Raw genomic sequence first — 13,019 nt, 5'->3', positions numbered from 1 at the left:
AATTCATATTTCATGCTAAATATGACTATGAGCATGGTGTTAGCTAATAAACATATTAATCCCCAGACATTATTTTCAAAAACCATAGGTTGTTGGGAAAACACCAGAAAATTGGGGGATGATAACAAAATTCCTGCTGATTTTCAGAGCCCTAAGACTTGACTCATATGTTAAAAGGCTAGAGTCCATTCTAAGATAAATGAGAAATCTTCAGGTCTTAAAGGATTATCAGGCTGTAAGATTCCTTGAGGGTTGATCTAGATTAGCAGTTCATCAGAATTACCTGAAGGATTTGTTAAAACACCAATTGCTGAACACCACCAGAGTTTCTGATTGAGTAGGTCTGGTGTAGGATCCAAGAGTTGACGGTTCGCACAAAATTCCAGGTCAAGCTGATTCTGCTGGTGTGGTGACCATACTTTGAAAACTTTAGGTCTAGAGATTTATTATTAGCATTGTTTAATCATGTAGTTCATCAATGTTAATATTTTGGTTATACTTGTCCCATTGTTAAATCAATAATAAAAGATACAACTAATTATTTTGAAAGGCATCAGTTCCACCAAGTTGTTGTGTGGTTATATCACCACCATGAATTTTTGAAAACTGCAGCTGATTAAATTGTCAGCGGCCCATGAGTTATTTAAATGTGTAAGCGGGTCGATGTGTTTTTCTGGTTTAATATAATAAAACCTTAAATCCATTGGTGCTTTTGACACCAAGTCTATTGATATGACCACGTCTAAAAGAGAAACTAGGTGTATCAGAAACATTTTATCTGGAGTAAGGGAAGATACTTGGCACACGTGAAAAGTCCTGTGCTGGGCGCCTGGGTGGCTCAGTTGTTAGGTGTCTGCCTTTGGCTCAGGTCATGATCTTGAGGTCTTAGAATCGGGTCCCTCATTGGGCTCCCTGCTCTGCAGGGAGTCTACCTCTCTCCGTTCCTCCCCCCACTCATGTGCTCACTAGCGCGCGCTCTCTCTCTCCTCTCTCTCTTTCTCAAATAAATAAATAATCTTTTCCAAAAAATAAAGAAAGAAGGAAAGAAAAGTCCTATGCTGAAGGCAGTTATGGCCAAAATAGAATATCCTAGGCTTAGTTGTCTCAGAAGTCTAATAACCAGCAGTTGCTGAGCATCCCAGAGCCATAATAATGACCATGACACCGCTGAATGGGTGAGGAACACTCTCATCACACTATGAAGAGACTTGTTTAATCAGGATATGGAGAAAGTAGAACTCATGCATAAGATAACAGCCAGAGAGATGAAAAGTCCTCCAATGGAACAGTTAACCTAAATGTAGGAAGTAGGGGAGCGAAGGGAAAAAGAATAGTCCATGGTAATGGTCTCTAGATATGTGGAAGACTTAAATAGAAATCTTCTTGCAAGTAACCATGAGTGTTAGAACCAGGACAAGTAGGGGTAAGATTTCTCATATTCCCAAAAAGCTGTCCAAAAATTGAACCTTTGGGAAGGGGTAAATGATTTCTTATTAATTAAACTGTCCAGATATAGATTGTCAACCACTTGGTAAGAATGAATCAGGGATTCATGTTTCAGTTTCAGGGTTCCTTCTAACTTTGAGATTCCTAAGATTCTTTGAGGTAGACCAAAATATTTTTTTAAATTAGAAAATAAGGGGTGCCTGGGTGGCTCAGCTCTTAAGCATCTGCCTTTGGCTCAGGTCATGATCCCAGGATCCTGGGATCAAGACCTGCATCAGGCTCCCTGTTCAGTGGGAGGCCTGCTTCTCCTTCTCCTGTTCCCTCTGCTTGTGTTCCCTCTCTGGCTCTGTTTCTCTCTATCAAATAAATAAAATCTTGTTAAAAAATGAGTAAAATTAAATAAAAATAAATATTTAAAAAAATGAGTAAAATTAGAAAATAAAACATCAAATTGGATGCATAAGTATATACTCAGAAATGTGAGTTGATTTGTCCATTTGGAATAAAAGTTGGTAAAGGTTCCCGAAAGCAGAGGTTTTAAAATATTCTTCTAGAGTTGGGCAATATACCAGGTTCATGGATGGAGGCAACAAATGCTCTCTGTGGTTAAGTAGAAAAGACATTTATTGAAAGGATGTTGTATCTCTCATATTATCACTGAAAAGGCTGCAGAATCAAGCTTGGAAAACAGTCAAGCGGAAAGTTAGTCAGATAACCAAAAGGTCAAAAGCACAAAAACAAAATGGTGAGTGCTGCCCCTGAATATTGGATGCTGCTGCTACTACAGCCCTCGCTCTCCCACAAAAGTTCTTCATGGTTTCCGCTGCTTTGTGACTCTAGCCCAGATGTAAAGTCCAAGTCTGAGCACCTGATGGGCAGAGCTTATGAACTACCATCCCACACTCAAGCTGTAGAGGATCTAGAAACACTGGAATCTGGTGTTGTCAGTTCCTCCAGTGGGAAGTGGACTCTGCTTCCCACCAAGATGAAGTAGGGAATTCTCCAGACATTGAAGATGCTGGGCATCCCCCAAATGACAGACATTCACAGAGAGAGCACGCTAGAGTTTCTTCTACAAGATAGTAATAGGTATTATCACACAAAACAGTAAACATTTCTTTTTATCATATTTTTTGCTGCAGGATTCCTCAGAGCTTTTTGTAGTTGAATATGCTTTGTGCTTCTGCAGGAGGGAGGTATGATACTCAATGTTTGCCAAATATATGTGAGCAAGATGTTCTTTTTTTTTTTTTTTTAAGTAATCTTTATACCCAATGTGGGGCTCGAACTTACAACCCCAAGATCAGGAGTTATATGCTCTACTGCTTGAGCCAGCCGGGTGCCCAAGATGCTTTTTTTTTTTAATAGTAACTCTAGAGAGGAGTGTTCCTAAGAACACTGGGGATTGGGGAAATAGAGGATAGAGGTCATGTGCAGAGGCATGTCCAGATGTAATAAGAGATGAGAGCATTTAGAAGCTGGATCAGAATGGAGAATGCCTTGAATTCTGCCAGTCAAGTTCAGGTTTAAGTTCACTGGACAGTAGGTGGGGTCAGACTTGAGCTTGAAAGTGATATTTAGCATGAACCGACACCTTCAAAGGAGGCTCTGATTGTAACCCATTTAGAAGTGTTGGGAGAGTATAATCAAGAAATAAAACCCCTTGAAAAAGTTTAAATCAGTTATGATTTAGAAGTAGGAATATAAAATAAAAAGAAAAAATGAAGATTTATATTTGAAAGGAACACCATGGGCCATCTAGTCGGCAAACTGCCAGCCTGGGACCAAAACCTACCCACAGCCTGAGCTAAGAATGCTTTTTAAATTTGTAGATAGCCCCAAGTTAAGAATGATTTTTAAAATTTTTTAATGGTCAGGGAAATTTTTTTTTTAAATAACATTTTGTCTCACATGAAAATTATATGAAATTCAAATCTCAGTAGCCATGAAGAAATTCCATTGTTCTCATTCGTGGGCCTATATTACCAAAAAATTATCCTTAACTGTTATTCTATTTTGAATTTCCTCATTTAAAAGTGTATGGATTTTTTTCTCTCTTGTTATGTAAGTACCTACATAATATTTTCAGTTTTACTTCTTCATGCACAAGGCCTAAAATATTTCCTATCCTACGCATTTAGAGAAAAACTTCTCCAACCTCTGCTCTAGTTACTGCCCTCATTTTACTGATACTGAAGCTGATGCTCAGAGCCATTTGCCTGAAGTCTGAAGCTTCCTAGTGATGGATCTGGGATGGAACCCAAGAGCTCCAGCTCCCACTCCAGCCCTCCCTCTACTGCACCTCAGATGCATCCAACCAACACTATTACGTGGGATGCAGTGGTGTGTGTGTGGATGGATGTGGGAGGTGGGAGGGGGGAGGCGGCGTCTCTATGCCAGTGCCAAAGCGTAATTGGGTTATGATGGTGTTGAATGTGATGGAGAAGCATAAGAAAGGGGGAGGACTTAATAGTTGTGCTCAAATTTTAAAAACCGCTCTAGTTTACACCTAGGTCTTCCAACTTCTACATTTGTGCATTTTTAAAAAATTTTATTATTTATTTGACAGAGAGCACAAGTAGGCAGAGAGGCAGGCTGGGGCGGGGCAGGAAGCAGGCTCCTCACTGAGCAGAGAGCCCGATGTTGGGCTCGATCCCAGGATCCTGGGATCATGACCTGAGCCAAAGGCAGAGGTTTAACCCACTGAGCCACCCAGGCGCCCCTACATTTGTGCATTTAATCCATTTATTTTATTAACTCCAAAGCTTATAACTGGAAGTAGAAATTACTTCTGAGCATCATTTATGTGGTGGAGCTTGGGTTTGACATCACTACTTAGGAATGGAAATATTCATTTTTATTTCCTAAACAATTGTATTTTATGGATTTGGTTAGCATATTCTGAGCTGATGTGTTTGACAGCCAGGAAAAAAGGGGAAATCTGATTCTGAGACAGAGTCTGAAGTAAGCCGAAGCCTCTGCAAACAGGGGAGTATTTAATTATCAGATGCCAGCAATAGATATAGGAAGGGGACCATCCTTCCTTGGATGTTCTGGGGGCTCTACTACATTTTGTTTGAGAAACGTTGTTGCCAGATAATTCTAGGATATAACATTAGTTTCTCTCCTTTTCTCAGTTTATTTAATAGCTTGTTGCATGTATAGTTTATAGTTCATTCTGTAAAAACCATCCTGCATGTGAAGTCTCTCATCTCCCTGAGAGTCTGCAAACATTTCTTTTGATATTTTAAAAGAAATCAGTAGCATGGGGGTGATTTTTTCCTTTTGGGGTCATATATTATATTGTCTAGGAAAGAGCATGTTAAATGAATTGAGAATAGATAAATGCTATCTAAAAATTTTTTTTATAAAATGTATTGGCCCAGGCAAAACGTTTTTGATATTCTTGAAAGTTTCAGCACAAACTTTTTTTTTTTTTTTAATTCATTTGGCAGAGAGGGAGTACAAACAGGGGGAGCAGCAGGGAGGAGAAACAGACTCCCCATTGAGCAGGGAGCCCAATGTCCTGAGCTGGAGGCAGAGGCTTAATAACCCACTGAGCCACCCAGTCATCCCCAGTGTAAACTATTTTTAAAGGTGTTCGATTTTTCAGAATAAAATTGTTGAAATGAAGGAAAGTTTTGCGTCTCTAACACAACTCCCCAGCCTCCTTTAACATAATTGGATTCAGGTAGGTGACGAAAGATCTCGCGCCTCAGATGGGTGCTGACCTGAGAGAAAGTCCCTGAGATGGACACTTGGTGCTCAGGAAGGAGAACCACTAACCGTAGCCCTCGCCTCCCTTTCATGATAGCAGCACAGCTGAGGGACCCCACCGGTCACTCCCACTGCCTTGTGAAATCCCTCGTCTGCCTTAGGGGTCTGAGAAGTTGCTACAATCACAAATTCAGAAATTTGAAAGAAGATTGGTGAGAACTGGTAGTGCTGATAGCCAGACAGGAGCACGACAGCAATGGCTTCAGGGTATTCTCCCAGTGGAGATGAGTCCCGTTAAGCAAGGTCCTTGCTGGGCATCTGGAAGCTAACTGAACTAGGGAGATGGAGGGGTCCGTGAGACAGTCTCTAATACAGTCCCTCCTTCCCAGCACCCACGACAGATTAATTTAATTCATGTAACTGTTTAGTATTTCTCACCCAGGAAACCAGAGCTTCTCAAATGGGGACACTTTTGCCGCCCCCTAGGTGACATTTGTCTGGTGACATTTTTGATGATCACCACTGAGGAGTCATCTAGGACACAGAGGCCAGGGACGCTGCTAAATAGTGTGTAATCCACAGGTCATCCCCACAAAAGGAATTACCTCACCCAAAATGTCAGCAGTGCTACAGTTGAGAAATCCTGCATTAGACCATGGTTCTCAAAGACCCATCTGTCTTCCTCAGTGCTTTATCCTCTGCACCTAACTGGGAGACTGGCACAGAGGCTCTCTGCATGCATTTACTGAATACAGATGAACCCTACCCTCTTTTTTCAGCTGGCTTGCCTAAGTCATCGCTTAGACGCTGATAGGCACTTTCAGGGTTGAGCTTGGGCTGCACAGGACAGATTGTTTACTCTACTTGTACGTCCCTGACCCTACTTCTGAGCTGCAAGTGTCCAGCTAGAAGATGTTGCAGTAGAAAGGGGTTCCATTTCTCCTGTCTCTTATCTCTCTGCCTCAATTCTATATCGAAATCTACATATGTACGGTTTTACATCTGCATACTTGAGAAGAGAATGAAAGGGAAGGATGGATATTTTTCCTTTGCTTATTCCTAGTATTCTGGTGTGCAATGATGAGCTTTATTGAATGCCATACTCAGCAATGGGGATCATTCGATTTATTTCCAAGGATATCCAGGACTCAGTATATGTGTGGGTGATGGAGGAGAGGGGAATTTCCAATATAATGAGCATTTTTGAAGGCAGTCTGACCATTTTTTAGTTTGCATAGAGAATGTTTGTCCTTTTGAGAAGATAGTTCTGGATGGCCCTGGAAATTCCAGCAGAGAGCTGGCTCAGTTGAGCTGTGTTAGCCTGTCAGAGGAGCGGGCTGAGCTCTCGAGTGCCGCTTTCATCCCTGTGTCTACCAAAGCCATGTCCTGAACCAAGGAAGGAGCCTGCACTATTTCATTGCTGTAAAGATGCCCTGTCCAGAGACACATAAATATGTGGAGTGTTATAGATCGGGGTATGTGCTGTCCAGCACTGCCTGGTGCAAACTCACCTTTCAGTGGCATGATGAGAGGGGGGATGTCTTTTCCAATCAACTTTCACATATGGACTGTGGCTCCCTTAGAAATTCCCATGCAGGGGCACCTGGGTGGCTCAGTGGGTTAAGGCCTCTGCCTTCAGCTCAGGTCATGATCCCAGGATCCTGGGATCGAGCCCCACATCAGGCTCTCTGCTCAGCAGGGAGACTGCTTCCCTTCCTCTCTCTCTGCCTGCTTGTGATCTCTGTCAAATAAATAAATAAAATCTTTAAAAAAAAAAAAAAAAAAAAGGAAAGAAAAATTCCCATGCAACCACCCACCACATGGGGGAGCAGCTCATTTGAGCAGTCCTAGGTGTTGACCTAATTTCAGGCTATTTATCATATTTTAAATTATTTCTCCGTGTTACATGATTTAATTGAAACTGCCAGAGGGCAGGAAGAAGGGTAAATATTCAGGAGTGTATATGTGGAGGGAAATGAAATGTGCATGTATAGATGATCACGTCTTCTTGTCTGTGCTTCTGTCGACTTTTTTCTTTGAACAGAAGAAAGTTTTCAATCTCTAGAAATAGCCTTGTGTCTGTACTCACAGTGTTTTTGAGGCTATTGCTCATTACATTACACAGTAATTCTTCATGAGGACTCTTGAGAACAAGTTATTTCTGATCCTCGGCCTCAAGAATAATTATGATTTTCCTAAAATACTGCTGTTGTTGTTTTTTATCCTGGGGACTGTGAGTAGGTGACTGATTAGGTTTTGTTTGGGAATTGCTTGTTAGAATGCTTAGAATCAAATCTTTTGCCCACCCACACATACAGCAGGGGTTTAGAAGTTCATGGTAGCCTCAGTGCCAACTTCAAGTCAGGACGTTCTTTTTTCTTCTTTATTTTTTCCATCTCCTTCATATTTATCATCACTGTTCTATGGAGTCCTGCTAATGTCCAGAAATGTTTTTGGGAAAAGGTAGGGGCATAAATAAGCAAATGCATTATCATAGACCACAGAAAACAAGTTTTACTGGCTTCTTTTTTTCCCTTTCCAGATTGAGACGCTGCCAGATGGACTGTTTCAGTGCAAAAAGCTGCAGTGTTTACTTTTGGGGAAAAATAGCCTGATGAGTTTGTCCCCTCACGTGGGTGAGCTGTCGAACCTTACTCACCTGGAGCTCATTGGTAATTACCTGGAAACACTTCCTCCTGAACTGGAAGGATGTCAGTCCCTAAAACGGAGCTGTCTGATTGTAGAGGAGAATTTGCTCAACACGCTTCCTCTCCCTGTAACAGAACGTTTGCAGACGTGCTTAGATAAATGCTGACCTAAGGAGAAAAGAATGTTTAAAAGTTTGCCCCAGGGCTTTAAATGAGAACTGAGATTTTCTAAGTTATAAAGATGAAAAATGGGTAATAATTATGACTAACTATAACCAAATATCTTTAAAGCAACTCAGTGTCTAACCCTAAATTAAACAGGTAAAAAGTGTTAACACTGAACTTAAGTCTTGTGAATAACTGATCTTTAACTTAATAAGATGTGAGAAGTACACTTCGAGGGTGACATGGGGGACATGAAATTGTTGAATCTCTACGTTACAGTTTTTACCTTGAAGATTAGATACTCTTTCATCTCCTTCCCCGAGTCCTCATTACTTACTTATTTGCACACTTGTTTTAACGGACTTCCTGCTTTGATATTTATCACCTAGACCATAAATTCATCAATATAGATGTCCTTGATATATACTCAACACTGTCTTTGATTATGTTCTGAAATATTTTTAGGCAGGGTGTACATTGTGCTTGACCGAATTCCTTGTTGGCTTGATTTTACTTCCTGTCCAAGCTTGCTGGAGTCTTCCTTCATCTTGCTTTATCTTAACAATGGTGAATCCTAAAAAAGAAAGCCCCCAAACAAAGGTGAGCCCTGAGAAAGTGCCTGTCTTTGGCGCTAGCGTAAAAAGGCACAGGGTACTGAGGACCCGTCACCCTCGGGGCATCCTGAAAATTACTCTATTAACTAAAATGTCTTCTTTTGTATCATCAAAGCCTTTCTTTTTTGCTAGTCATTTTTATAGTAAATGTAAAACCTGTAACTATTTTCTATGGTATAATCTTGGATTTAAAGTCTGTGAGAATAATTTTTGTAAGGTACAGAGAACACGTGCATTTCTTTAAGAATTTACTATTAATATACTTGGTTTGGGCTGCTTACGAGTCTCCTGTTTGTGTACGCCCTGCTCCAGAATGTTTTTGTACTCTGCAACTAATTAATTTTGGATAACGCAGGCCTTGTGTTCATGCCCTAAAATATTTGGGGGGTTTCCTCATAAGAGGATGGCCGCATCATCTACCTCTCTCTTCCCTGGTCTCTGTGCTGTTGTACGGGTACAATTCTTAATTATTTCAAAAACTGTGACGGAGGGGAGAGGTACAGATTCGAATCTTTAAAACGGATTTCATAACACCCAGACAAATTAAGTTCAAAGCAGAATACTTCTCCATCTGCATGATCTCTAGATGTGTTTATCATGTAAAACACTCCGCCTCTCTTTAGTATTTAAGAATTCTCAAAGCTCACAAAGCAGTAGATCCATTTAACTGAAATTCATCTCATGCTTTTGTCTAACTTTCCTGGAATGCGTTTTGTTCTTCCTTTTTTTTTTTTTTAATAAAGAGCTTTGTGTTTAGTCTTTTATTATCATGCATATTGTAAAATGAATAAAGTCAATTGACTCATTTTTGGGAAATGTACATTTTTACCATGTTTTTCTCTAATGGGTCTGGACATTATGATGCCCGACTCATTTTGGATGTTAACTCTGAAGTAACCCACTAACTGCACCTAGACAAAACTGGAAAACACTATGGGTAAAGTACTGTAAACACAGAATTGTGATGTGTGGGATGTCGTTTCTTGCTTTGCCCCTTCCAGAAAGATAAAAGTGAGTCTTTAAATCATAGCAAAATGTCATTCCCCTCACCTGCCACACACCCCTGAACTCAAACTCAGAAAGGAATTGCTTATGTCAAATGTAATTTGAATAATATGAGCTATAAAACTCTAAGCACCAAAAGCTGCCTAAAACATTTATTTTTATTCTGAATGAGAAGGAACAGTGTAAAAAATGTTAATTCCTACCAAAACTTGCCTTTAGTCAGAACATTCAAGTTCTCAGGGACCCAGGCATAACTGATGAAACTTTCTTCTAGGACTTTAGAAAACAGATTCTGACTCTATCTAGGGTTTTTGTTCTTTTCGTTTTTGTTTTTTTGGTTCTTTTTTAAATGTAAATTAATGGCCATTTTAATGTTTTGCAATAAAATTGTCACGTGTACTGATTTCAATGTTGGGTAGGATTTATCTTAAATATTTGGAATATGGAATATGATGCATGGTGAGGTATTGAAATGTTTGTGGCCATATAATTAGCCATAATTTCTATGAAAAATCCCACCCCCCTTCCAGAAAGAAGAGTTTTCAAAAACAAATTTCAGCTTTGCTACTGTTCTCACAAACTAAAACGTCTCCACGGTAGTCACACCAGTTGTGTTCCCTGCAAAAGTCATTGACTCAATCTTCCTTACCACTGCTCTCAGTTTCTAGAAGCCCATTACTTACCATCAGGATCGATACTGAATATTGTAAGCTGCTTTCCAAACACTAGGGTATGGTTACTGGTACAAACCTTGTTCTTTGATGCCACAGTTTTTAGATTTCTGTCTCCTTTCCGTCTTACACACCAGTGTTCAGGTAGCTTTCAAACTAACAAGGCGCTGAAGCAGTGAACACCGAGACCGCCACTTGACATACTGGAAATGTGGCATTGGAGGCCACCTTCACTGCATTGTTGGAGCAGATCTTCATTTTGCGAGTGTTCATATTCATTCAAGAGGATTCTCAATGAGGAAAATGCAGTGCATTCAATGAGGACACTTTAGTTGGCCTAGGATCTCCAAGAATGTATAGCGTGTTTTCCAAAAAATACACGTGGCTATTACTCAGAACAGAGTTGGTGGCTTATGGCAGCAATGGCATAGCTTTGTTTCACTTACACACGCACACAGACATTCACAGATGAGCTCGGATACACACAGAGACACAAACACCCTGGGCAGTTTTGAGCACTCCTAGTAAGGTATAGTGTTCCTTCCCTAACCTACCTTAGGATATGTCTTTGTGGCACATAGAGACCGCGTTTTCATTCTTCATCCTCAGTCTTCATTTTTCTCCCTGGACATCACCATATTTCACGGTCACTTAACAAATGTTTGTGTTAAACAGGGTAAGCAGAGATCCATGAGCTCCCAGTGGTGTGGCCTAGCTTGTTCGTGTGGTAAGCTTACTACTGCGCTGTGGTAAGCGGCAGTGAGTTCTTCGCATAATATTCATCGTTTGAGAGTGACAGGATTTGTTTCTGTTCTTCATGCATTTCATGATTCAGATTTTGTGTGTTTAATTAAAATATCACATAATGGTGGGTTCACAAACCATTAAAATAATCAAATAGTTAACCTGTGGGTTGACAGCTCTCTTTCCCCATATTTTCCATAAAACGCTCCTTCCATCTTTACATTCTCTTAGCATCATCCTAACTGCACGTAGGTATGTTGTTTTCCCTCTCCACTCACTCACCTCCTTAAATCTGGTTAGCACTTGTGTATAACAATATATTTGTGCTAAAGAACTCACAGTGATCCTTGAGCATGTATTTATTTGGGGGGAAGCCAGGGCCTCTAATAAGGCCTGATTGAGTTGTTCCACTTTACTGGTCACTGCAGTATTTAGAGCTGATTCAACCCATGATCTCTCATCCCTCCCAGAAGCACAAGAATATAATCGTAAGTCCACTTTGTTTCCAGGAACTGGATATTGCATCAAAATCTGTGTTCACTTCTTTCTGGAAACAAGAGGGAGGCTGATGGGAGGGGGAGGAGCTCCCTTGTATCCTCCTTTGAATTATGAAGACATTATATATATGAAATGGTATAAACTAATGGCTGTTGGAAAGTGCCCTGGATATAATTATTTCTTATCTTCAGTTGAATGTGAAAGAAGTGAAAACCTGCAGTCCTATTTAATTGGTTTCTTCCCGTTTCTGGCCCATCACTTTTACATCCGCAGGGAACTATCTGCTTGGTACCTTTGGTAATAGACTCCATTCTCTTCAACTTTTTTTTTTTTTAATATGAACAATTTCATCAACACTAAAGCATTAATACAGAGTATATGAGCTAAAGTACTGAGTTGAGATGGCTTCCGGTTGAACCTAATTCGTGTTTAAATTTTGCATTTGACTTGTATAATACACCACTGCTGAGAAAAAACAATTATGAATGCCTCCTGCATGTTCTATATTATCTCTAACAGAGATGGTGCAATTTAAAAAATACAAAGGGGCATAGAATTAGAATGGACATGTCTGTGCATATGTGTCTTGTGTATAAACCTAAATATTTATGTTTAAATACTCTAAAAGCTCCTCAGATGTTTCACTCTGAGTGGAATAATGGGCCAGTCTTGGGTGGGGGCATTTTCTTTGGTTAACTTCACAGTGAAAGCTGCCTTTGTTATTTTGTCACCTGTTTTGAAACATGTACATAGTCGGGTTTTGCTTCTGGTAATGAATTATTAGAAAATATAAGATTTTTTTTTGTAAGCTGAATGTTTTTGGGCCTCAGGTTTACCATGTAAATCTGCATTTTGGTGGTGAATCCCTTTGCTTGAGATTCAGTGGTTTTTGGTAAATGTCACTGTTTTAAAGTACCTTTTGTGTAAAATACAGATTCAATTTTTATAACAAATGGCAAATAAAAACAAATTAAATGTTGGAAGAAGTTGACTGTACTGATTTGTCCCCATGCAGGTGTATTGCTGTATCGTTCACTAGATAGTCAATTTTAGATTTACACGTGAATCTCATGACAAGAGTAGTTTTCAAAATATGCGACAATGATCACAAAATAACAAGCCCCTGAAAAAAGCTGGTTTGATCCTAGAATATGCTGGGGCAAGGGGGAAAGGGGCGAGATCTGTCCCCAGGACTCTAAGTAGATCCGCCTTTCCAGTGGTGCTCATCCTTGGGGACTGGTGTTCACAAGGCGACCCAGCTCTCTCCCTCTCCTCTTGGCTCTCATTTCTCCATTTACTGTTAGCTCAGCACTAACGCTGGCTATGGATCAGATTAATAAAAAGTAAAGAACTGCAAGATGAAATTTTGAGAAGGTTGAGTAAAAGAGGGAAAATGGAATTCCTGGGTAAAATAAGCACATGATAGTTCAACCTTCCTCTCTGTCTCCCTCTCAAGTTCCTACTCCCCTCCCCGCCACACACACACACTTTCAGGAGCACGTTAGAAAGCT

The 13,019-nt window shown here is 40.1% G+C and overlaps 1 protein-coding gene across 4 annotated transcripts in view; it reads left to right on the top strand.

Annotated features, from left to right (window-relative positions):
• LRRC8B (leucine rich repeat containing 8 VRAC subunit B) overlaps window positions 1-11,880 on the top strand; it is a 67,345-nt gene extending 55,465 nt beyond the window's left edge. For all 4 annotated transcript variants that reach the window (XM_046010462.1, XM_046010465.1, XM_046010464.1 and 1 more), the window contains exon 5: window positions 7,706-11,880. In XM_046010462.1, coding sequence (XP_045866418.1) covers window positions 7,706-7,978 — 273 coding nt within the window. In that variant the 3' untranslated portion in view covers window positions 7,979-11,880. The remainder of the gene's footprint in view (window positions 1-7,705) is intronic.
• The last annotated feature ends 1,139 nt before the right edge of the window (window positions 11,881-13,019 follow it).

Source organism: Meles meles, chromosome 1 (genome assembly GCF_922984935.1).
Source record: "Meles meles chromosome 1, mMelMel3.1 paternal haplotype, whole genome shotgun sequence".
NCBI lineage: Eukaryota > Metazoa > Chordata > Mammalia > Carnivora > Mustelidae > Meles > Meles meles.
This window is presented reverse-complemented; position numbering and strand designations above follow the sequence as displayed.